Below are 22,374 nucleotides of genomic sequence, written 5' to 3'. Positions count from 1 at the left end.
TTCGGTTTCGGCGCTCAAGTCGACAAAGTTGTTGCCGACCCTTCTCTAAATCCACAATTCCCTTGGCGAAGTTCATGCACTATCTCTATCAAGGCTTCACTCTTCTGATTATCAGCACTCTTCAACTGTTTCAGGGCCCTCATCATTTCAACCAACATCCCATCCCTAACATCCTCCTCAAACCTTTCCGGCGAATTTCCTCCCCTGGGTCGCGAGGTGTACGAACTTCGTCCACCAGGTGAACCCCCGTCTTCATCCTCCAGTGTTCTTCTTTGACCGCCCCCTTCCACCCACGGGTCCTCTCAGTATGCGTCAGAAGGTGGTTCGGTGAGAAACGACGACTCCCTAGGACCGTGAGGTTCTAGGTTACCTTGATTATCCCCTTGTTCATTCCTCGACATTTCTTCAGCCGTTCTTCTCTCCCTTTCCTTTCCTCTAGTCCACATACAGTCTCCCACGAGTTACTGGAGAGTCGGTAAGGACAATCTCTGGTACTGTCACAGGGTTGGTTCTTCCTTCGTTTCCTAGGACCAACGGCCAATAACTTTGTGGGCTATGACCCTTAATAGGTGTGTTCTTCGTAGTATGGGTGTGACAATAACTTCTGGGTGTAATAACTTCGTGCTCTACTAACTTCTATCACTAAGGCAACAACCAGAGATCGTCAAAGATCCCTGGGAACTTCGGTCCTTAAGTACTTTGTTCTTCCCTAACTTCGCCAATGCACTTCGTTCAGCCCGAGACCCCGAGCTTCGTCCCCGACGAAGTTCATACCTCCCTAATCTCGTACCTCCCTAACTTCGTACTCCTTAACTTCGTATCTCACTAACTGCGTATCTTCCTAACTTCCTACATGACTAACTTCGTCCACGACAAAGTTAGCCTACTAATACCCTCGTGGGTGGTGAAGTTCATAAGAACTGGATCGTTGATGGCAAGCTGATGTCCAGAGGAACTTTGTTTGATGGGAAAGGATAATGTCACGTGGCGCCGCGTGACAACCAGTCACATCTCGTTCCTTTCGCCCGATGGTATCATTGACTTCTCCACAGAACTTATGGCCGAAGATGGCGTGGCGGCCAGTACGAAGGAGATGCTCGTTCCATTGGAGCAGTAAGCTATGAGTAGCAGATCCAATATGAGAACTTTTCTTCGATAAGTTCCGAGTTAAAAGATGAATTTGATTGAGGAAACGACGAATGATGACACCTTGTACGTCCATCATATCTGCTGCACGAAGAGCGACTATGGTCATAGCTGCTAACCGTTTCTCAACCTTAAAAATTTTCTAAGGTGAGAACTTCGACTAGTTTCTTGAGATCCTCGATGATTTGCTCCTGTGAAAGGAGGAGAACTTCTTTGGGCACCGACGAAGAGGACGAAGATGACGAAAGGTGACGGAGGAGGAGGAGGGACGGGGACGACAAAGGCCCCGGGAACGACTGGCGACGGGGAGCGAAGGTCGACGGCGGGGGGAGCACGAGCAGAACGAGGGACGCGAGGAGGGGGAGACAGTGATAGCTCCCACAAAGGAGCAGGAGGGCAAACTGGCCGGATGGTGACCGACGGAGGGAGAGGAGGAGGAAGGCCGGGAAGTTCGTCCGACAACGAAGGAGATTCAGTGGCGAACACTGAGCGTCCAGCAGCCGGAGGCGAAGGACGGGAAGTTGTCGAAAGCTTCCGCTGCTTAGCAGGGGAAGGGGGGAGGAAGGAACAGACGCCGGATGTGCACGATGCACAACGTGTACCGCGGTTGGTACCGCAAGGACGGACACAGGGGAAGTCAGGGTGACGAGATTGTTCGTCACTGGAAGTTAGGATCTGTTACAATTTTTTTTTTAGAAAGTTTGATTTGCTCACCGGCAGCGATCACATTCTTCTCCTTTGGGAGCCAGTTCCCACCTCTCAGGTTGGGCCGCAAGGAGGGCCAACAGACTAGCCGAAGTTCTAACCGTTCCCGAGCGAGGAACGGGGGAGGAAGATGGGGCCTCGACCCGTACCCGTTTTCGGATGGGAGTGGGCAACGATTGGGCGGCCGACAAGGAAGAAGAGACAGATATGGGTGACGAAGTTCGTCGATGTCTCTTCTTGGGAGACCAAAGGATCGAAGTTTTCTTTTTTGAACTCACCTCTTTTGAGGGAGTTTTCCTCTTAGCCGGGGTCGAGGACGGGCCGGCGACAGCATCGGGAGCTGCTGAAGACGATGAAGATGCCGACAAAGACGGGAGGGCAGCCGAGAGAGAAGAAAGGCGAGACCAGCCGAGCTGGCGAGGCGGCGAACGAAGGACGAAGGGGGAGCAGGAGGCGGGGATTGGACCCGGGACACTAACATCAGCCATTTGACCAAAAGATTTCGACGAGGTTTGCAGGAAGTTCGAACTTACTGCTACGAGTCCGTTGGGCAACGGTGGGAGGAGGAGGTTTGACGAGTTTGCGAGGGGTAGACGGGGCCATGGTAGGTATGAAAAGATGAAATTAATGGGGGAGTTGTGTCACGTCCGTCGAACAACTACTTTCTAACAGACCGACTCTCGACGAACCTCGGCTAACTTGACGCTCCTAAGTCGATGTCTCACCCAACCGGAGGGCGCAGACGTTGAAAGGAGTGTAACTATGGCGTACTTCGGCGTAGTTACTCTCACTGGGGTTTTGTTCTACTGATGGCAATGTATCTCGATTTGTATATAGCTATCTCTATCTGTCTTTCACTACTGACAACAATCAAGGATTGCTGAAGAAGTTCAGTGATCTGTAAACTATCTATATTACTCCTCTCTTCTCATAGAACATCCCTCAACTCCTGCACTGCCTCACGCTCAGTCCTCTTCGTTCAACTTCGCCGTACCTCGCCATATCCCCGATGTCCTTCTCCGCTCACTTCAACTAACTTCGCCTAGCTTCCCCTGTTCTGCTCTCCCTCGGTTCCCTTCCCCTGACTTCGCCGTAGTTCTCCGCTAGGCGGGGTTATTGTGACAAATACCCTCTTGGTTCTTGTAACTTCGCCGTAGTTGGTCTCAGTGGTTCGAGTGGAGGTTGGTGATGGTGAAAGGAGGGTCGGTGATGGTGGTTGTCAGGGATGTTACGACGTAGTTCGTGACAAGTTGGTTGAGATGTGAGAAAAGAGTTGAAAAAAAAATTGAAGAAGTTAGGGGGGAAGTTCGTCGGCCTGTAGAGTATAAGGGGAAATTCGTTGCTGTTGACAACAGAAAAGGGCGTTCCCCTTGGCAACGTCGTGTTTCATGGTGACCAGGATACCACGATAATCCCTGGATACGGGATGAAAATTTTCAGGCTAAGGATTTTTTGTGCTTCATTTTGTGAATACTGCACTCACGGACAGGTTACTGCTCCCCATTCCTCATACATGGAATTCTTCCATCATTGTCATGTCTTCTTGCTACATTTGAATTTCCCCCACAAATTTTCAATCAACAGGAGGTTAGATATGAGTTTCAGTATACGATCTTGCTGTGCAGGTGGTGGAGTGACCAAAGGAGGTTTCAGGACTTCCTGACTCTTCGTGTGGGAATGATTTTGTCAGGATCTTGACTCTCAGGTCAGACTGGGACCCGAACTTCATGCTGAGTTGTTTTGTTTATTTCGGTGTTAATGTTCGTTCACTAGGACGTTTGCACTCAAGGAGGGGGCGACTGTCACGCGGCGCCGCGTGACATTTATCCTTTCCCATCAAACGAAGTTCCTTTGGACATCGGCTTGCCATCAACGAACCAGTTCTTATGAACTTCACCACCCACGAGAGTATTAGGAGGCTAACTTCATCAAGGACGAGGTTAGTCATGTAGGAAGTTAGTCACGTAGGAAGTTAGGAAGATACGAAGTTAGTGAGATGTGAGGTTAGGGAGGTAGAACTTCATTGGGGACGAAGTTCACAAGGTACGAAGCTCGGGGACTCGGGTTGAACGAAGTTCTGCATTGGCAAAGTTAGGGAAGAACGAAGTACTTAAGGGCCGAAGTTCCCAGGGATCTTTGACGATCTCTGGTTGTTGTCTTAGTGATAGAAGTTTGTAGAGCACAAAGTTACTACACCCAGAAGTTATTGTCACCACCCATACTACAAGGAACAAGCCTATTAAGGGTCATAACCCACGAAGTTATTGGCCGTCGGTCCTAGGAGGTTAAGGAAGAACCAACCCTGTGACACTTGTCATCACTGAGGCGACATTGTTGGCGTACTTTGGTGATCCAAGAGTTGTGAGGAGGAACGAAGGGTGGATTTTCGTCAACATGTTCAAGGATCCACCGTCGATTCTTGTAGTCGTCGTCTGTTATTGTATATTTAAAGTGTTGCTCTTGGAACCATTCTTGAAATGAGCGCTCGAATTCCACACTGAATGCACTCTGGATAACAGACATGATTTTTGTAGTTTATGATGAAGGAGTCGAAGGGGTTGTCTTGTGGAGGTTGAGTCAGGAGATCAGAAACCAAAGTCCTTGGGAAAAACGGAAAATTCATGGAGTGGCAGATCTCCATGACGCTTTGGAGGGTCATGAGGCAGGACCATGACTCTCTGGAGAGTCATGTCTTCCGTGTGTCACGATCTAACCCGTGACCCTCCGGAGCGTCACGTCTCCGGTTCGTCACCTAACAAATATCAAGTCACTGATTCACTTTGACCTCCTTCTTTCATCCTTCATTATATCACATGTAGCAGAGTCAAGCACGTAATACGGGAGTAAATTTGACGTCAAGAGGTGAGCAGAGTAGATGAAATCAGAAGAAAGGATTTCCAGGCTAAATTAACTTGAGATGATCACATCTTACTTTGACCTCCTTTTTTCATCCTTCATTATATCACATGTAGCAGAGTCAAGCGCGTAATACGGGCGTAAATTTGAAGTCAAGAGGTGAGCAGAGTAGATGAAATCAGAAGAAAGGATTTCCAGGCTAAATTAAGTTGAGATGATCACATCTTACTTTGTCATTTCATACCTTTCGCCGCTTAATATGATGTTTTCACCTTTTATTTTCTCTATCAACCTGCAGTATGATTGTTGACTCATCTTCTGACCATTTCGCTGATCACCTCGATCTTTCAAATTCGCCGTCTATTCTACCGTATACTTTAGACCAAATATCATTCACCACAGCAGTTGGTCTTCAAACTCTAAACGTCTTATCCAACAACTACCTTCCGGATGACACTGAATTAGCTAATACCATCACATCTATAACTCAAGCTATTGATTGCCAATGGAAGGAAGGACATCCATTCTGGGATTCTCCAACTTGGTGTTGGCCAGAAGGAGAAGGGCTGGTAGGAGCTGCGACTTGTTTTCAACAATATCATAAGCAACTTCAACCTCGGGATCAATATGATTATCGTGGACAATACAAATTGTCTTTGCTTGATAGTATTATACAAAATCTCTCTGAGGTACACAATCAAGTGACAAAAGAATTAGATGCAAGGTTGGTCCTTCAAGAAGATATCAATCCTTCAGGTCAATTAACTCCTATCAATTTGGTCTGTCCACCATCTTTGACGGAACAGTCTAGCATCTTAAATCCATCTTGAAGACTTGCCACAGAGACAGAGAGAGTCAAGAAAAGTTTGTTTCATGGTGATCCATGGGGTACATTTTTCAATAGACAACAAACTTTGAAAAATTGTCTTAAAGATCCGAACGTAAACGCGGAGACCATTGGGAAGGCTTTCAGCGAGTTTTTGGAGATAGCCTACAAGGCTGTGCACCCCCCATGGGCTGTTAACTGATAATTAGATGATAATACAGAGGGAAAAAGAGCATGCATCAATTCTACATGTCTCTATACTTATCACATTCCACTCACACGCATAAAACCAGAGACGATCGAATAAAGTTCAGAGGCTAAGTTGAACGGAGAAATATTCGACGGAAGGGGTAATTATCTAACGGCGGTTCGGCCGTCCTGGCCCGATTCTATCGGCTAACACTCCCCCACGGGACAATGCACGACTCTGCAGTAGTCCCGGACGATTTATCGATGGCGACGGCGAGGTTTGTGATGATGTAGAGGGTAGTAATGACGAAATATTGAGTGTTATGTGTGTGGTAGTAGTGGTAGGTGAAATCGTGAAATGAATTTCTGTGGGGCCCCCCGCGGGGCTCCGCTCTGACACGTGGCTACCACTCACCGCTACCAACGACTGACTCTTCTCTATCTTTCCTTTTACTTCATCACTTTTACCTCCAATTAACGGTATGTCCACCTTTCGTCTTTCTCCACTTTTATCTCTCATTTCTGACTCTCTGAACTTCCCTTTATCCTGTCTGCTTCTTAAAACTTCAGGTTTGCTAGTAGAATCCCGAGAATCGATGAATTTTCTTCGTGGTCCTGGCTGACGATATCTCATAGATTCGCCACTCGTCGAAAATCTTTTATTTTTATAAGAATCGTCATTATGTCTCGTCGTGGGTTTCTCCTGGTTGGTCTCTGGAGGGAATCGGAGAGAAAAGGTACGCTGTTTATTGATTCTGTCATTATCTAGACTGATTTCTCGAATTCTCTCCAATGATAATCTTTTATCTTCAGATGTTGCTGGCCACCTTGGCCTACGCTCGGTTTCTCTTGGCGGCGGCCTCTCGTGGAGGCCAAGGGGCTTCGTTCCCCTTGTTCGATCTCCTCCATGATATGGAGGCTTGGGAAGGGGCGGTGAGGGATGTCTTGGACGACGAAATGAGGGGTCGTGATGTTGAGATGGGGAATATTTAGTTTTCTCTCTCATCTCACCATGTAGTCGTCCTTCCCTTCTCTTCTGTCCCTTCTCTTTCATCTCTCTAACGATCCTAGGTTCTACCGGTGGTTTCTGACCTATCTTAGAATTACTCACATTCTTAGGTACACCTGAAAATTTTACATTTTGGCTCACGAGAACTTTTCCTTCGGTGGTACCTTCGGTGGGTTTCTTTGAAGTTCCTTCCACCCACACTTCTCTCTCTGGTACTACTTCTCCTTCTGGTATTACTTCGTTCTCTGTACCACCTGATAGATCTCCTAGGTCCTCAAAATCAGAATAATCGTAATCGATGATTTCGTCATCATCTAATGTCACGTATACTGAACCAATGTTTTTCTTCGTCGGTGGTTCTACCCGTATCGCTGACATATTCACCGAATGCACTGGTCCACCTAAATCTTTCGTAAGTACATCTGCTCTCTGATAGACAGTGCTGACATATTCTAGTTCAATAACTTTATTATTGACCAGATCTCGAAGAGCATGATGTCGAATATCGATATGTTTTGTCCTCTGGTGAGTACCAGGTTTTCTCGCTAGTGATATCGATCCTTGGTTATCGCAGTTTAATATAGTAGGATTTAGCTGATCGTAGCCTATCTCCCTCAGTAATCCTCTCAACCACTGAGCTTCCTTCGCTGCTTCAGCCATTGCGATGTATTCTGCTTCGACTGTCGACGACGATACTGTAGCTTGTCTTTTTGAACTCCAGGTTATCGGTGAGTTGTTCATCATGAATATCCAACCTGTAGTTGATCGTCGTGTGTCTTTACATCCTGCCCAATCGGCATCAACCCATCCTGCTAGGTCGCTAGCCTCGCCACCGAGACGAATACCATGTAAACGAGTGGACCGAAGGTAGGTAATTACCATTATCCCTTCCTCCCACACTTTCTTCGTCGGTTTGGTGAGGTACCTAGCAAGGTATGAAGCTGCATAGGATATGTCAGGTCGAGTACATGTGGCTAACCACTGTAGACATCCTATTAATTCTTGAAATGGTCGAATTTCACTTTCCACCTCCGACATCGATGGATTTTTCGCAGTAAGGGGTAACGGCGTTTTTCGGTCTCGATGTAAGTCGTTTTCTGGAAACTTCTGAACTATCTTATTGATGTATGCTGGTTGGTTTAACCATATTGTCTTTTCTTCTCTGTTCCTTGTTACCTTCATACCTAAGATAGTACTTATCTCCCCCAGGTCGGTTATTATCCATCTTTTACCTAGCCCATCGAAAATTTCCTTCGCTTCTTCCTTCGATTTCGTGGCTAATACCAGATCATCGACATAGGCTAGCAGTATTGCTGCTCCCTTTCCTTCGATTTTCCCTTCTGGTCTGTAGTAAAGACCCCAATCTGACTCGATTCTTGAAAAACCTAGGTGAGATAATCCTTCGCCGAGTTCTATCCACCATGTCCTACCAGATTGCTTTAACCCGTAAAGAGACTTGACTAACTTCAAGGTGTTACATCCAGGTTTCGGTTTTATCCCCTTGGGATATTTCATGTAAATTTCAACATCGAGTTTACCGTTTAAATACGCCCCTTCGACATCGGCCTGACGAATTTCGAGGTCTTCGGTGGCCGCTATAGTCAAGAGTATTCATAACGACCCCGATCTACCGACAGGTGCGAATGTCTCTTCGTAGTCGACACCTGGTACCTGTGAGAATCCTTGAGCTACTAGTCTGGATTTATACTTTAGTAGGTTTCCTTCTGAATCTGTCTTCACTTTGAATACCCATTTACATCCAATGGCTTTACGACCCGGTGGTAACACCGTTTCCACCCATGTTTCTTTAGATTCGATATTAGATATCTCCTTCTCCATGGATTCCAGCCACTTCTCACCATCTGGGCCGTTTACTGCTTCTTCAGGAGAGATAGGATCAATGAGAGAAGTATCACTTTCGATACCTGCGATAGAGGCGAGTGAGACTAACTTATTAGGCTCGCGACCAAAATCTAGGAACGAGTCTGTTAGGCCTGCGAAACGATGGGGGGGTCGAATAATTCGTCCGTGACGTGTCGTCAGGATCCCCTCGTCCCCGTCATCATTTCTTCCTTCCTCATCATTTCTCTCATTTTCGACGATATCGTTCTCATAGATCCAATTTCCTCCCCAGATGCCCTGTCCTCGTCGTCTTTCGGTAGGTTGTGGACCTGTATTAGGTGAGTTGTCTCTGTTGACATCATTTCCTTGTTCATTATCGATATTTTCCTGTTCGCCACTTTCTGAGCGGTCGTCAGGGAAAATTTCTTCGTTGACGACGGGGTCTAGGTCCACTTCAATGGCGTCAAGAGGGGTTTGGATGACGTCTGGCGACTCTCTAGTCGTCACCATTCGTCCTGTCGAGCGACGAACGTCTCGTGAGTGTTCGATTCGTCCCGATCCGTCCATTCTAACGATCCAACCGCTCACACCCTCATCCTGACCTAGTATGATGGCTGACGAACCCCTAGGAATCGTGAAGTTCGACTTCAGCCTTATCTCTCTCGGTATTTGAACAAAACATCGTTCACCGAATCTCCACACACTATCTAAATTGGTGTCTCTTCCTGTGAGTGATGTCCACCCTGATTTTCCAGTAACACCAATCGATGTTTTCATGATTATAATGGCGGCGTATCTGACAGCATAGGACCAATATTCGTTCGGTAGTCCCAAGTCAAACAACATTGTTGATACCATCCCCTTCAAGGTACGTATCATTCTTTCCGCCACTCCATTTAACTCTGGTGTGTATCTTGGTGTGATGTAGTGGTTGATCCCTGCTGACAGGTAGAATTCCCTCATATCGAGGCTATCGAATTCACCTCCCCCATCAGACCTAATCACCCTCACCCTTTCACCAAGCTGTTTCTCTAATTTCGAAATACACTGTCGAACGATATCTGACGATTCGTTCTTCGTCGTTATCGGTATCGCGAATACAATTCGACTTGCCCTTTCCACACCAACGAAGAAATATCGTTCACCTTTTATCGCCGGACCGAACGGGCCAGCAATATCGACATCCATTCCTACTCCTTCACCATCTCCTTTCAACATTGGTGCTTCTTTATTCTTTGGTAGACGTGTTATCTTGGCCTGCATACAGGCGGGACAATTATCGGTTGTAAAGGGATCGTTCTTGTAAGTGTCCCAGTCCTTCTTTAATAGTCCCTGTCTACCTAGACTCTTTAGTTTATCTACACCTATATGTCCGAGTCGCTGATGCTCAGATTCAAGTGGTGAAGTCGCCTTCGGTGTCGATATCACGATCATCGCGGCAGACATTGCTCTGCCGAATCGTACCGACCACAGTGAGTCATGTTTCCTCAAACCTAGTTTCTCTTTACCTTTACCTATCCATCCACCACCGCTGCTTAGATTCGCCTTCCATCCCCATGAGAGTAACTTCGAGAGGGAGAGAAGACTTATCTTCGCTGTAGGGACGTGATGTACATCTTTCAGTACCATTTTCTGTCCTGAATCTAGTTCGAGGTTAATGTCACCTGTTTCCCAAGCCGTCATTGACTTGCCAGATGCTAGTCCGAACACTCTCGGTTCCACTAGTCTTTTAATATTCGTCATTATCGACCTGTGAGGAGTTATATGGTGAGTAGCACCACTATCCACTACCCAAGTGGGGATTACACGAGTGTGGCTTACATCATTAGACTCTGTAGCTAATCCCACCCACTCATTATCCTTATCCTCAACCCACGGGTTTTCAATTTCTTCAGGCCACACGATGTTACTCGTGTACCCTGCGTCATCATCGAACCATGATTCTGTCGACATGGCCATCCCGGCCCACGCCTCATGTTCACCATCCAATGACGAATACATCAAGGAGGTTTTGGAGTTATCCTTGGACTGGTTCTCATCCTTCGAGACCGTATGTCCTTTTTTATTATTCTTATTATTATTATTCCTCCATTTCTTTTTACCTCCATCCTTTCCATCTGCGTTTTCTTTCCTGTTCGTATCCTCTCTTTTAGGTTTACGACAGTACTTCGCTAGATGTCCTACAGTGTCACAGTTATAACACTTTCTGGTTTCTTTCCTGGGCTGACCATCAGGGATATTATCTCGGTTCACCCTCATTCCTTTATTTCCTTCGACGAACATCGCGAATCCCTTTCTATCGGTTCTACCAACAGGGCGCGCCTTACGTCTTGCCGTTTCTTTATTGAAGATCGATAAAACCTTCTCCCAAGTTCTCTCCTTTTCTATGAGGGATGTTACTTCGATCTGGATGATCCTGTAGGATGGTGCTAGGATGGTATTGAGGAATAACCCAGCTCGATCCTGTGAGTCAAACTTCAACCCCACCAATTTTGCTTCGGACATCGTCTTCGAGAAATCCTCCACATGCTTAGCCATTTCTTCGACCGTCGCATCGTCCCTTAAGTCATAGCTAAACAACGCTTGACGGACATTCCTTTGATTCTCGATCGTCGATGTTACGTGTATTGCTGTACAGTAATCCCACATTTCTTTAGCTGACATCTTCTCAGATATATCAAGCATCACAGCATCCAACACTGTTCCCTTGATCATCCCCTGCGCTTTATTCTCCCTCGCTTGCCACTTTTCCCACTCCTTCAACTCTTCTCCAGTAATCCTTCTACCAACCGCTTGCCCTTCGACGGGCGTGGTAGGAGGTACTGACCCCGCTCTCACTGTCGTCGGCCTGACCCCTACGCGACCAGGTTCGGTATCATCACCTGTGACGATATTCCACACGTCACCTATCTGTAGATACACCTCGATCGACTTCCTCCACGGAGCATACGATGCTGGATCGTGGGATAACTTTGGGTGGCTCTCAAGAGAGATCTTAGACGACACAGAGGTCATTATGAGGAGAGTTAGAAATGGGAACTTGCCTTTGTTATATTATACACAGAAGGTATGTGACTTCCGACTGTTAATCTGTTAACTGATAATTAGATGATAATACAGAGGGAAAAAGAGCATGCATCAATTCTACATGTCTCTATACTTATCACATTCCACTCACACGCATAAAACCAGAGACGATCGAATAAAGTTCAGAGGATAAGTTGAACGGAGAAATATTCGACGGAAGGGGTAATTATCTAACGGCGGTTCGGCCGTCCTGGCCCGATTCTATCGGCTAACATGGGCGGACATGTCACTGCCAACAGAGGAGACCCTTTCCATGATGGATGCTATGATTCGTTTTCGTCAGGCTTACTGGTCAGTGTGGGACTATAATTTACCTTGGGAACGTGTTAGTGCGTCGGAAATGCTGCTGAATAAGGCCAAAGTGGTGAATGAGGTTTTATCAAGGTTGATGACTGTTGAAGACGTGACCCATGATTGAGTGTGGAGTACGGATGATTATGAAGGATATGATCATCATGCATCTGATAAACAAGATGAGAGTTATTGGAACGCGCTTCACCAACTCATACTTGCTTTGTAGCCAGCTTTCAGGGAGAGAAAGACGTAAAAAAGATTGCCGATTGGTCCACTATCGTTCCGTGCGTCCGCCCACCAGTCGGCTGTACGTCTACTTAGCCATCATGTACTTTGATGCCTCAAGGAGAGGCAAAATGACGTTGTGTCAGCATATATGAGGGCGACGAAACACGTTTGAGCACTCGTCACGTCATCGACTCCGTGATCATAACCCTGCTGAGCTGGACAAGGGAGACTCAGATGCCATGCCTAATCATGACATCCTACATATCTTGAGCGAGCCTTCTTTGGACCGGCGGAAATTCCTTAGGCCATTGATCATTCAATAGTTCATGATTTATATACTTCTTGAACACATTACTTTTCCAGATCACACAACAGCCCAACCTCAAATAACTTCTTCACACTTTGGTCCACAGGCCAATCAACATGTCATCTTCACAGGGGATCTCATATGTGCTAGACCCCGAGCAGTCCAATATCACTTCAATGATACAGGTACTAAGTGGTATCAGTCAGATTGAACGCTTTGGAGAACCAGATACATTTCTCATGGAAGAACTTGCCAAACTCCAGGACTCATATGTGTCTTCACTCCAAGAAATGCGTAGGACATTCCAGTTTGCCCCTTGGTTTGACCTCCGCTCCGACGATCCAGCCAGATCTGTCCTCTTACGTCAGAACATACTCCACACACAGACCAGCTTGGACGTCAGAGACAGGAATGAATTGGCAGAAATCAACAAGTTCATCCGTCAAAGGTATTATCTGACCGACACAGCTACCGGATTGTTGAATGTGACACTCATATGTCATTCAGATCAATCCCATACTGGACAGTCAAGTGTTACTCACCCCTTCACTCCTCCATCTCTCAACGATATCATGAACAGGAAATGGCACTATTCCAATGACAGTGAACGGTCTCGTAGACAAAATTATTTCATGGAGCCGGCGAAGTCATTTCGGATTGACCAACAGATTCTCTCAGATCTGTGGGTGAACCAAAAGCCAATATCTATGGTGCAATCAGCCCTGATCCTTCCAGTTGTCAACAATATCATGTCCTACCCTACTGCAACTTTTGTGGAGTCTGTCAGAAACTTGGTTACTCAGTGGTATGATGGTCAAATTACTTTTCCTCAAGATGTTTGGGTGTCAATGTCCCAAGGAGTCGAATCTCTTTGGACAGCCTTGAGTGATGCGGACTTATTTTTGCAGAAGGGAGATTATGTGTCCATAGCACGGTTGATGCTGCCTCCTGCAGAGGAGGTGAGTAAGGTTTTAGCAAATCTCATGGTCATATAGCAGCCAGGTATGCTTTCAAGTGATAGGGTGAAGATTGGGATCTGACAGAACGCACGGGTCTCATATAGTATCACCAATGATAGTGGGCAGAGGTGTGTACATACTGTGCAAGTGTGATGGGAGGGAATGATGATGCAAAAGATAGTCAATGATGTACTTTAGTATGTGAGAAGACACACACAATCTCGGCAATGCAATGACAGGTCTCAGATCTCAGTATTCACGCCCAAACAGCCTGTTTCCTGAAAGCTAGGGTGACTGAATCTGCTTTTTTAAGATGATACACTATGAGACGCAAACCTTTCATCAATATGGCTTCTCAGGGAGAGTTATGAGGCATGTATTGACATGCGAGACCCTTTCAGTCAGTAATTTGTCTCAAGTGTCAAAACATATTATCAATGATCATCAAGCACACCATCAACTCTCAGACCAAACTCAGCTGACTTGACAAGGGATACTGGCTCATGGTGTGCAGCTAAGAATTTGATATTTTGCCGTTGCGTCATTGGAGGGAGAAGTAAGTGTTTGGAATTGTTTTCAATGAATCAAACACTTCCTTCTTTCCCTCTCATCCTCAACGTTGCATCCAACCATCATACAGCACTGTCAAATCTCAAGACGTCACAAGGGTACATACATACAGACTACTCAATAATCACAGGTCAATTCATCACCACATGTCCTTCCTACCTGCTTATACACTTGACCCTGACCATTCCACATTCCTGGTGAGTACTCAAACAATTGCAAACCTTTTGGCCTTGAAACCCACGGACCGCTTTCTCAAAACCCAAGTGGCCCTGATTGTGACAGCACGTTCTCAGCTTGCTCAAGATGCTCGAGCAGCATACAGCCTTGCTACCTGGTCATATAACCCTGATGAAGATCCAGAGACATCGCTCGGATGGCGTCGCGTGGAGTTACAAGACTATCTGGTCAACGGACAAGGAACTCAATCGATTTCGGACCAACTGGAAAGACTGGACACACTCTTACCCCAAATGTCTCGGCTACGCCATAACGCTGTGTCTGTATTGGATATCGCAATGGTGCGTTGTAGGGATCTAGGGAAATCAATGACTTATTGTAACGACATCTATCAGCTCTCCCCTCCTGTCCATGATGGGTTGCAATTGTCAGAGTGGAGATTCACCACGGATTCGGAACGTAAGCGAAGGAGAATCTACCATACTGCGCCGTGGAAAACTTTCTTGGAAGATCAGAAGATTCTCAGAACCATACTGCAGGATCAACAGAGAATGGCAGAACTTGTCCCGCACGAGTCGCTCCTCTCGGAAGCCGTCAAGACTTTGTCAATGACCGCAGGGGATGTTGTGACTAAGTGGATTGATGGTGACGGAGACTTCCCTGATGCGGGAATAGAAGAGATGTCGAACGCTATCAATGGCTTAGGGGAAATACTTGACAATGTGGGGGAGATGACAGAAGGGAATTTAGTGAGCTTGATAGAAGTAGGAAAGATGATGCTGGCTAGTGCGACGCCTGTCAACATAGCCTTATCAAAGTTGATGGTAGTTGAAGTCTCATCCATAGCCAGTGAGGAGTAATGTCCAATTTGAGCGGCTGTCAGAACCTATGCATGATTGAGTGATAGTTCATGCATATAGCCTGAGGCAAAGCATAGATGAGCACGGTCAGCACAGAGCCTCTTCATGGCATACATATCCACCATGCTTGGATAGTATGTGGACTGTGCTAATTACTCAGTCAAAGATTCAGAGAGATTGTCTGAAATGCCTTATGCAGCTGGCGGCTTTCATTGTTGATCTAGAGCAGGGAGATCCGTCCGTGGAAAGAAGTTGTGCGTCCATGATAGTGAAACTCGAGAAACGTGTGCAGTATGAGCGTGCTGTTACGTGACCCACGGAAGCCGTGATACTTCGGAGTGTCACAGGAGTAATCATGACTGTTGGAAGATCATGACCTACCAAAGAAATCGTGCCAACTTTACTAGAATCTTTCCTGGCCCAATTTTAATACATGACTAGGTAGTTGATGTCTCACTCTACAATGTTCAGCTAGAGATACACGCTGGAGATGCATGTTTCTCCTCATTTTTGATGTTTTTCTGAAGATCATTGTCTGATTTTTCCCTATCATGCATGGAGAAAATCAAGTGAAAAATCCCTCTCGGACTTTCTCACTACTTCCAACATCTCTCTATAAAAAGGGATGCTTGTTTGAAGCAGTGGTAATTGGTGAGGAGTGATTCTTCTGTGGGTCATGGTCCCATGATCATGACCCTTCGAAGTGGCACGGATCTTCTGAGGGTCACGCTATCCCCCATGACGCTCCGAAGGGTCACGGCTTCTGTCCGTCACCTAACAGTGCCAATGACCAATCATCAAGTCTTCCGTGCGGCATCAAAGGTGACGGATACATGTAGCATACTGTGTGTGACCCCTGAATTACAAGTGTAAGGAAGTCAAGATGACAACATTTGACACAAGAAGGCAACAGTCCGCCTTAAGATGTCTCTCTTTCACTGTTTGAGAGTCGAGCACGTCACTCAGTTGACTAAGGATTCAAGCACGGACTGTAAATTGGAGACATTTAAACAATTGACAGTATCCGTGCGGATTGTTAACAGCTGTTACTCTAGATACTACAAGAGACTCGTGCCCTGCAGAATCTGTAGCACCCAGTCTACCAACAATACGACCACAATTCACAGTACAAGTACTCATCTGAGAAGTTTCTCAACATCTCACATCATCACACTATGTCAACATTACCAGCCTACACCATAGACAAACGACATGTTGATCACGAGACAGGCTTACGAATGCTCTCACTTCTAGCCGAACAGAATCAAGCGGATACATTCATCCAATCGGCGGTACGTAACCTGCTGCGAGCGGAAGATCAAGCCGCGAGAGATTTTTGGGAAGCTTATTACATCCTCCCTTGGTTACCAGTCCCGACAACGGACAGGGTTCAAGAGCTTACTTCTCGCCAAGCGTCATTCCAGGCCCTCATAGAAAGTAATCAGACCCCTGGCCAGCTACGTCGCCGACAAATGGAAAGCCTCAGCACACTTCTACCCCATGAGTTCGATATAAATCACGGTATCACAATGTCACTAGATTCAATCCTAGTACGTAGCTATACATTGGGTTACTACACTTCAAATAGTCAATCGGTTTTTCAAGTCAATCCGCCCCATCCAGATACCCAATGGCGGCAAGAGTGGAGAAGAGCAACAGATGAAGAAACCACAAGAAGACTACTCTATCATCAACCACCATGGGGGATCTTCTCGGACCATCAGCGTCAGCTTTCCGCTTATCGAGATGATCCTGACCTTGGCGATAGGGCGCACGCTCAATTCTACGAAACAGTGGACAGTTTGACTGATCAATGGGCTACGGGAAGTCTTTATTATTTTGAGGGGGAATGGGGAGTGATGAACAATGCTATCCAAGATCTTGAGCAAAGTTTAGTGAACTCCAGACTCTGGCAGGAACAAGAAGGGACGCGAGAGGAAGCTTCACAGATACTTCTCACCGGGTGCCAAGGAGTCAATGAAGTGTTGGCTAGGTTGATGACAGTCGACCTCCCTTCCTCCGAGGCGTATATCGAAGGGACCACGGAGGAATAATTTGAAAAAATGGAATGACACCTGAGCGCCATTGAGTCCTGATTGGATGAGATATTGGAGGCTATATGCAGTCCTTGAGGTGTTGAGCGGGATTGGTGAGGTACATCTACCTATATCATGATTATGATATGTTGGAGCACAGTGTTCAAAATGATGAGGTACAAAGCAATGAGCTTTTACCCTTGCAGTTCTTGTTGTTCGTCCAAATCCCTGCCGCCTTCTTCTCATTGTGTGACTCACTACCCTGGGTCCAAGTTTTGGCCCTGGCACCCCGAGCTACACGTTGAGGGACCCACATGTCAACATCAAAGGTTCCTTTGACTACTCTCCTTCATCTCCTTTGGCCAAGCATCTCCGGTTTCCTCATGTCTCAGGATTGAATCCTTTCACGGTACAGTCCCTGCTTCATCTGACAAGGAGTCTTGGCTCAAGCGTGATTACTTCTATGTCAAAAAGTACAAGAAGTCAAGCATCATCCACCAACCAGGCAAACATCACCGTTGGTATTGCTTGACGGGACTAGTCCCTTTCTGTGAGACTGTGTTAATCTCAGTTTACAAGACGTCAAACGTGGTAGAAGGTCTACAACCGTCATGTACATCCTAGGAAGAAGCGACGATTCGGGAGATTCGAATGGAGGTGTCGGGGCCACTCTTCAAAATGCCGAGACTTCCATCTCGGATGACAAGACGGGAACGTATATCTGTCAGTAGTACCTCATGGATCCGAACAGTTTTGCTGATCTTCAGATATCATCCCAGCAGTAGTTGCGGTTCTATTGATCCTTTTTGTTGCTTTTCTCATCTGGCGTTATCCTAACCAATGCTGCTCAACATGGCAGAGTCGTCATCGGAAATGTACCTTGTGCAGGAAACGCATGCATGCGGGTGAGGAGGAAGTGAATGCGATGGGTCCAGGGTGTTTGGGTAGGCCTAAGTTGGCGCATTCCAAATGTGTTCACGAGAAAAAGAATGGAAAGATCTATGATCCAGAGTGAGGGCAGTTTTTGCTGCTTTATAAGTGTCATAGTGTACCTCCCAGTCATTACCTACAAGTACGAGTAGTTGTCACGAGTGTACAATGTAATAATGGAAGAAAGTGCCACTTTCGATCGAGTGCCACATTGCCACACTGAGCACGGATCGCGTCCTCCTCCGCTCCATCTTACTTGTACTGGTGATTGACATCCTTCTCATCATATTTGACATCGTTGCACTATGAGCAGGTCACCCTCTCTTACCCCGTCAGACGCAGAGCTTCTCGAAGATCTTCCAGACTCATTTGATTATGCAGCTCATCGAGAAAAACGGCTACAAGAGCTCGCCGAGGAGATGGCGCGGGTCCGAGAACTGCAGGCTGAGGGGAATGTGGGAAGGGTCGTCACCTTGACAGAGGAGCAGGAGTTGGTTCAACGTATAGCGTATGTTTCTGCCTCTTTTCACTCTCTCGATTCTCCACCCATCCCATGCTTCTATAAGCCACGGCCGTCGAAACAACCCCCTCTGCCTGCAACCACCGCTGTCATGGAATGTCCACTGATCAGCAGCAAGTCCAGATACTGTCTTGTCCACTTCTTCCATCCCTCATTTCCCAAGTGCAAAACTATGGATAGTCGTCTTGCTCAACTAGCCCCCAGATATCGGAATACAATCTTCCTCCGAGCATCAGTAGCGGACACCCCCTTCTTTGTCGGCAAATTCGGTATACAGGTCTTGCCATGTGTTCTGGCCTTCATGGATGGACAGTTGCGGGATCGGTGAGACTCAAAGTAGATTACCTGAACATCGACTGATATGTAGGCTGATAGGGTTTGAAGAGTTGGGAAATAGTGATAGTTTTTCCCTTTCAACCTTAGAGTTCCGATTGAAACATACAGGTGAGTCTCCCTAGAGCCGAGCCACGCCGAAGAAAAAGTACGACAATTTGATGCGTAGGAGTGCTCATTACAACCGAGGAGATACGTCAGAGAATAGTGGGAGACGAAACGAAAGATGGTAGCGACTCTGACGACGAACGGCAGAGAAGGGAAACACGAAGAGGAAAAACAGGGATTCGAAATGGTATGGCCTCCACTGGCTTGGGTTATGACGATTGAGCTGTATGTAAAGTTGTAAGTTCCCAGCTGGCAGGTCCTCCACTGACATTCAGAAGGCTACTGGAATTCATCATTGCATTGTATTTCATCTATCCTTCCGTAGCATTTCATCTACCTGCCCTATCCCTCAGCGCCGACTCGTGTTTGACATTCCTCATCTCCGTGTCACAACATCACCACTACTCACAAAGATTATAAACCTGCATAGCCCTCGACCCACCTTGAAGATCTCGATAAACCCTGCATGACATGACTTGATCAGCCCTACCTTCGCTCCCTCAATCTATTAGCCCATTTGTTCCCGCCCGATGATCCTGAACCAGGTGTACCTCCTCCCGACCCCGTCGCCATTCTTACTTTTGGTGGCGGCGCAGGTGCCAATGCGCCTTTCGGAATCGTTGGTCGATCCCTAGGATTACCCATAGGAATCAAAATCGTCGTTCTTGGGCTTTGAGGTACCGAAGCGTTCTGCAGGGGATGCGAGAGCCAATCAGACTGGAAAGCATTGGCGAAAGTTTGTTTGACCCTTTCGACCAATGGCGCTACTACTGGTTCGTTCACAGGAGGTATTTCACCTACTGGAGGAATTTCCAACTGATGTTTCCCTCGTTGAGATAGATCAGGATCCTGGTTCCGAAGGGCTGGTTTGAGCGGTTTTCGACTATTCGAACTCGTTCCACCTAGTAACTGATCGACTTCGTGGTCTAATCCAAGCGTCGACTGTTTGGTAGGTTTCCGAGCTTGGAGGGCTTGGAGTTGGGCAGCTTGTTGTTTGCTCAGGTGCTCCCGAGGCTCCGTGGGTTTCCTATTAGGCGCGTGTGGCAGACGGGATGGGTGAGTGGGATCGGTGGAGTTTAGTCTGGTGGGTTGACGGGTGTATGCTCGGGGAGGTGGGATGGGGAGGGATGGTGTTCCAGAGGACAGGGTGGATTGAGTTCGAGGTGTTCGGACGGGTGGGATCAGTGGATTACCTGCGCAATGGTCAGTATTTACTCATTCAGTCTCACTGACATTCTACTGCTACTTGGAATGAGGTGGAAGGTTCATCGGCCCGAACAGAGTCTTTCCGCCGGTGGTATCCCCTTTACTGACATTCAATCGGGAACTCCCACTTCCCTCGGCGTGGTTGAACCAACCTCTACTGTCGACGGGCTTCTACTCACCGCGTTCGCTCCAAACTGTCCTGATTTTGAGGAGGCGGGACATAGGAAGGTCACCAATTCGAGAAACCAGAGAATCGGAAAGAAGTCAGGAAATACTCACCACTACCTCCCGATCCTTGTCTATTGCCTGCCAACCTCCTCCCTTCTCTCTCCCTAGCGCTCCACTCGTCCAACTCTCTATTCGCTTCATCGACTTTCTTTCTCCTCTCTATCCCTTTCCTCTCTTCCACTCTCACCACTTCCTGTTCTTTTCTCATTTCCACTCTCCTTTGCAATTGTCTCAATTGTAAAGCAGCCCTTTTGACAGCACTAGCAGTTGAAAATCTTTTCCAAATCGAATCTCTCCTCCCCAATGTCCCATCCTTCCCCCCATTCTCCATCGAATCCGGTGTCAAACTTCTTCTTCTAGGAGGATACCTATCTCTTCTTCCTCTTCTTCTATCCCTCTCTCTCCTACCCCGACGTCCTTGTCCGTACCTCCTTCTCGGTCTTCGTCTCCTTCGTATCGTCCCACCATCCGAGACTGAATCATACTCCGTATCATCCGTATCAGTCTCTGTTTCTGAATCAAAACTCGAACTGGAATCCGTATCGCTTTCCGTCTCACTATCCGATTCCACTCTCCTTCTCCTTCTTTTCTTTTTCTTCCTCTCCGCTTTACGTTTCGCCTTAGCTTCAAGTTTTGCTTCTTCCTCCAATCGACGTTTTTCAGCCAGAGCAGCTTGTTGTTCTTCTTTATCTAATTGTTGGGCTTTGGCAATGTTTTCCCTTGATTTCTTACGATGTTTCATCCATACCCATCCTACTATCCCTAAAGCTCCCAGACCACCAACGACGACGCAAAGGAGTTGCCACCAGGACAATCCAGCCAGCGCCGTTGCCCGTCTCACCAATTCCGTCCTCTTCCCAATAATCTCGGAAGGATCATACCCAGATATCTCACTCCGATTCCATGGAGGAGAGTTGAAAGGGGAAGGAGTGAATGAGGGATGAAATGGTGGATCATCTCCTGTGTAATGATGAATAGGTGGCATTCCTCACTTCACTCATCCCGCTTTTTCTCCCTCCCCTTCGCTCTTTTTCGACTACTTGGTCTTTAAATTGCCCTCCTCCTGGACGACTCACCAATGAGCGTCAGGAAGAGTCCCTCGAATTCTTTTGACTCTCCTCAGTAACCGCTAAATCGTTTTTCTCGACTACGCCAACCGAGAAGAGAGTATACAAGTTGAGTGATCGTTTGGATGACTCTCTACTTCTTCAATCGTTATTAGGAGCTTTTAAGTGAGTATGATGTTAATTTCAGTTCCGAATATTTGAGTTGACGGTCAGAATGAACAGCTGAGACTATACGCAAACACCACCTGCGTGGTTGATACTAGTATGTGGCAAGTTAGATACACAGAACGGTCATAATTGACATTGAAGTCTAGCGGGAAGGGAGGTGATGAAACGTTCAAGGGGAGGGAAGAAAGGAATGACAAACAAAGGATGCTTTTGTGAGTGGGTACGTTCCAGTCAATCCCCTTATAAACCGTCATATATTCCTTGCATGGATCTGAACCTTTCTACCTGGTTCTTTTCTAGGTAAGTAAGTCAAGTGCAGGACACTGTGTTATTGGGGCTGGACCCTTCGCCGAGACAACCGTAAAGTGTAATCAAATAGACTTGTTGAAGTGAAAAACGGTCAGTGTATATACCCGGTCCAGCGACACAAATCCTGCATGACCTAATCATATGGTAAGAAGCTAGCTGATCGCCCAGGAAACAAGATACAAGAACAACATTGGCAGACTTAGCGATACATATACATATATTTTCATGACAAATTTTGGGATAAGTCAAGGGGAAATATCGACGATGAAAGAAAGTGTCCGTGTAGGAAGTTTAAACCCATTTCAATGTGTATTGAAATTATCAAATTTACCATCTTCTGTTCAACCGATTCATATACGACATATACTCACTCATCCTCCAAAATGGGGTGGGAGAAAGAAGGTTGATCCGGGT

The 22,374-nt window shown here is 46.7% G+C and overlaps 7 protein-coding genes across 7 annotated transcripts; 6 read left to right on the top strand and 1 right to left on the bottom strand.

The window, feature by feature from the left end:
- Nucleotides 1–555: 555 nt before the first annotated feature.
- Nucleotides 556–2,343, top strand: TREMEDRAFT_60738 (uncharacterized protein; the record flags this gene model as incomplete). The annotated part of the gene is made up of 6 exons (XM_007002866.1): nucleotides 556–569; nucleotides 648–766; nucleotides 951–1,113; nucleotides 1,241–1,266; nucleotides 1,347–1,756; nucleotides 1,867–2,343. 6 exons carry the CDS (start codon nucleotides 556–558, stop codon nucleotides 2,341–2,343), a joined length of 1,209 nt encoding a protein of 402 aa, XP_007002928.1.
- Nucleotides 2,344–4,372: 2,029 nt separating this feature from the next.
- TREMEDRAFT_60737 (uncharacterized protein) lies at nucleotides 4,373–5,735 on the top strand (the record flags this gene model as incomplete). The annotated part of the gene is made up of 5 exons (XM_007002865.1): nucleotides 4,373–4,505; nucleotides 4,712–4,713; nucleotides 4,824–4,866; nucleotides 5,173–5,463; nucleotides 5,551–5,735. The coding sequence occupies 5 exons, from the start codon at nucleotides 4,373–4,375 to the stop codon at nucleotides 5,733–5,735; spliced, it is 654 nt and encodes a 217-aa protein (XP_007002927.1).
- A 6,870-nt stretch (nucleotides 5,736–12,605) lies between these two features.
- TREMEDRAFT_60735 (uncharacterized protein) lies at nucleotides 12,606–13,765 on the top strand (the record flags this gene model as incomplete). Its single annotated transcript, XM_007002864.1, has 2 exons — nucleotides 12,606–13,448; nucleotides 13,688–13,765. The coding sequence occupies 2 exons, from the start codon at nucleotides 12,606–12,608 to the stop codon at nucleotides 13,763–13,765; spliced, it is 921 nt and encodes a 306-aa protein (XP_007002926.1).
- Nucleotides 13,766–14,164: 399 nt separating this feature from the next.
- Nucleotides 14,165–15,055, top strand: TREMEDRAFT_60734 (uncharacterized protein; the record flags this gene model as incomplete). Its single annotated transcript, XM_007002863.1, has 3 exons — nucleotides 14,165–14,215; nucleotides 14,312–14,536; nucleotides 14,591–15,055. 3 exons carry the CDS (start codon nucleotides 14,165–14,167, stop codon nucleotides 15,053–15,055), a joined length of 741 nt encoding a protein of 246 aa, XP_007002925.1.
- A 1,175-nt stretch (nucleotides 15,056–16,230) lies between these two features.
- On the top strand, nucleotides 16,231–17,109 carry TREMEDRAFT_60733 (uncharacterized protein; the record flags this gene model as incomplete). Its single annotated transcript, XM_007002862.1, has 1 exon — nucleotides 16,231–17,109. One exon carries the CDS (start codon nucleotides 16,231–16,233, stop codon nucleotides 17,107–17,109), a length of 879 nt encoding a protein of 292 aa, XP_007002924.1.
- A 1,217-nt stretch (nucleotides 17,110–18,326) lies between these two features.
- Nucleotides 18,327–19,204, top strand: TREMEDRAFT_67971 (uncharacterized protein; the record flags this gene model as incomplete). The annotated part of the gene is made up of 4 exons (XM_007002977.1): nucleotides 18,327–18,529; nucleotides 18,656–18,865; nucleotides 18,909–18,985; nucleotides 19,044–19,204. The coding sequence occupies 4 exons, from the start codon at nucleotides 18,327–18,329 to the stop codon at nucleotides 19,202–19,204; spliced, it is 651 nt and encodes a 216-aa protein (XP_007003039.1).
- Nucleotides 19,205–19,468: 264 nt separating this feature from the next.
- On the bottom strand, nucleotides 19,469–21,401 carry TREMEDRAFT_60731 (uncharacterized protein; the record flags this gene model as incomplete). The annotated part of the gene is made up of 2 exons (XM_007002861.1): nucleotides 19,469–20,175; nucleotides 20,468–21,401. The coding sequence occupies 2 exons, from the start codon at nucleotides 21,399–21,401 to the stop codon at nucleotides 19,469–19,471; spliced, it is 1,641 nt and encodes a 546-aa protein (XP_007002923.1).
- Between the last annotated feature and the right edge of the window lie 973 nt (nucleotides 21,402–22,374).

The sequence above is a fragment of the Tremella mesenterica genome (assembly GCF_000271645.1).
Source record: "Tremella mesenterica DSM 1558 unplaced genomic scaffold TREMEscaffold_2, whole genome shotgun sequence".
Taxonomy (NCBI): Eukaryota; Fungi; Basidiomycota; class Tremellomycetes; order Tremellales; family Tremellaceae; genus Tremella; species Tremella mesenterica.
Note: the sequence above shows the minus strand (reverse complement) of the source record. Positions and strands in the feature narration are given on the sequence as shown.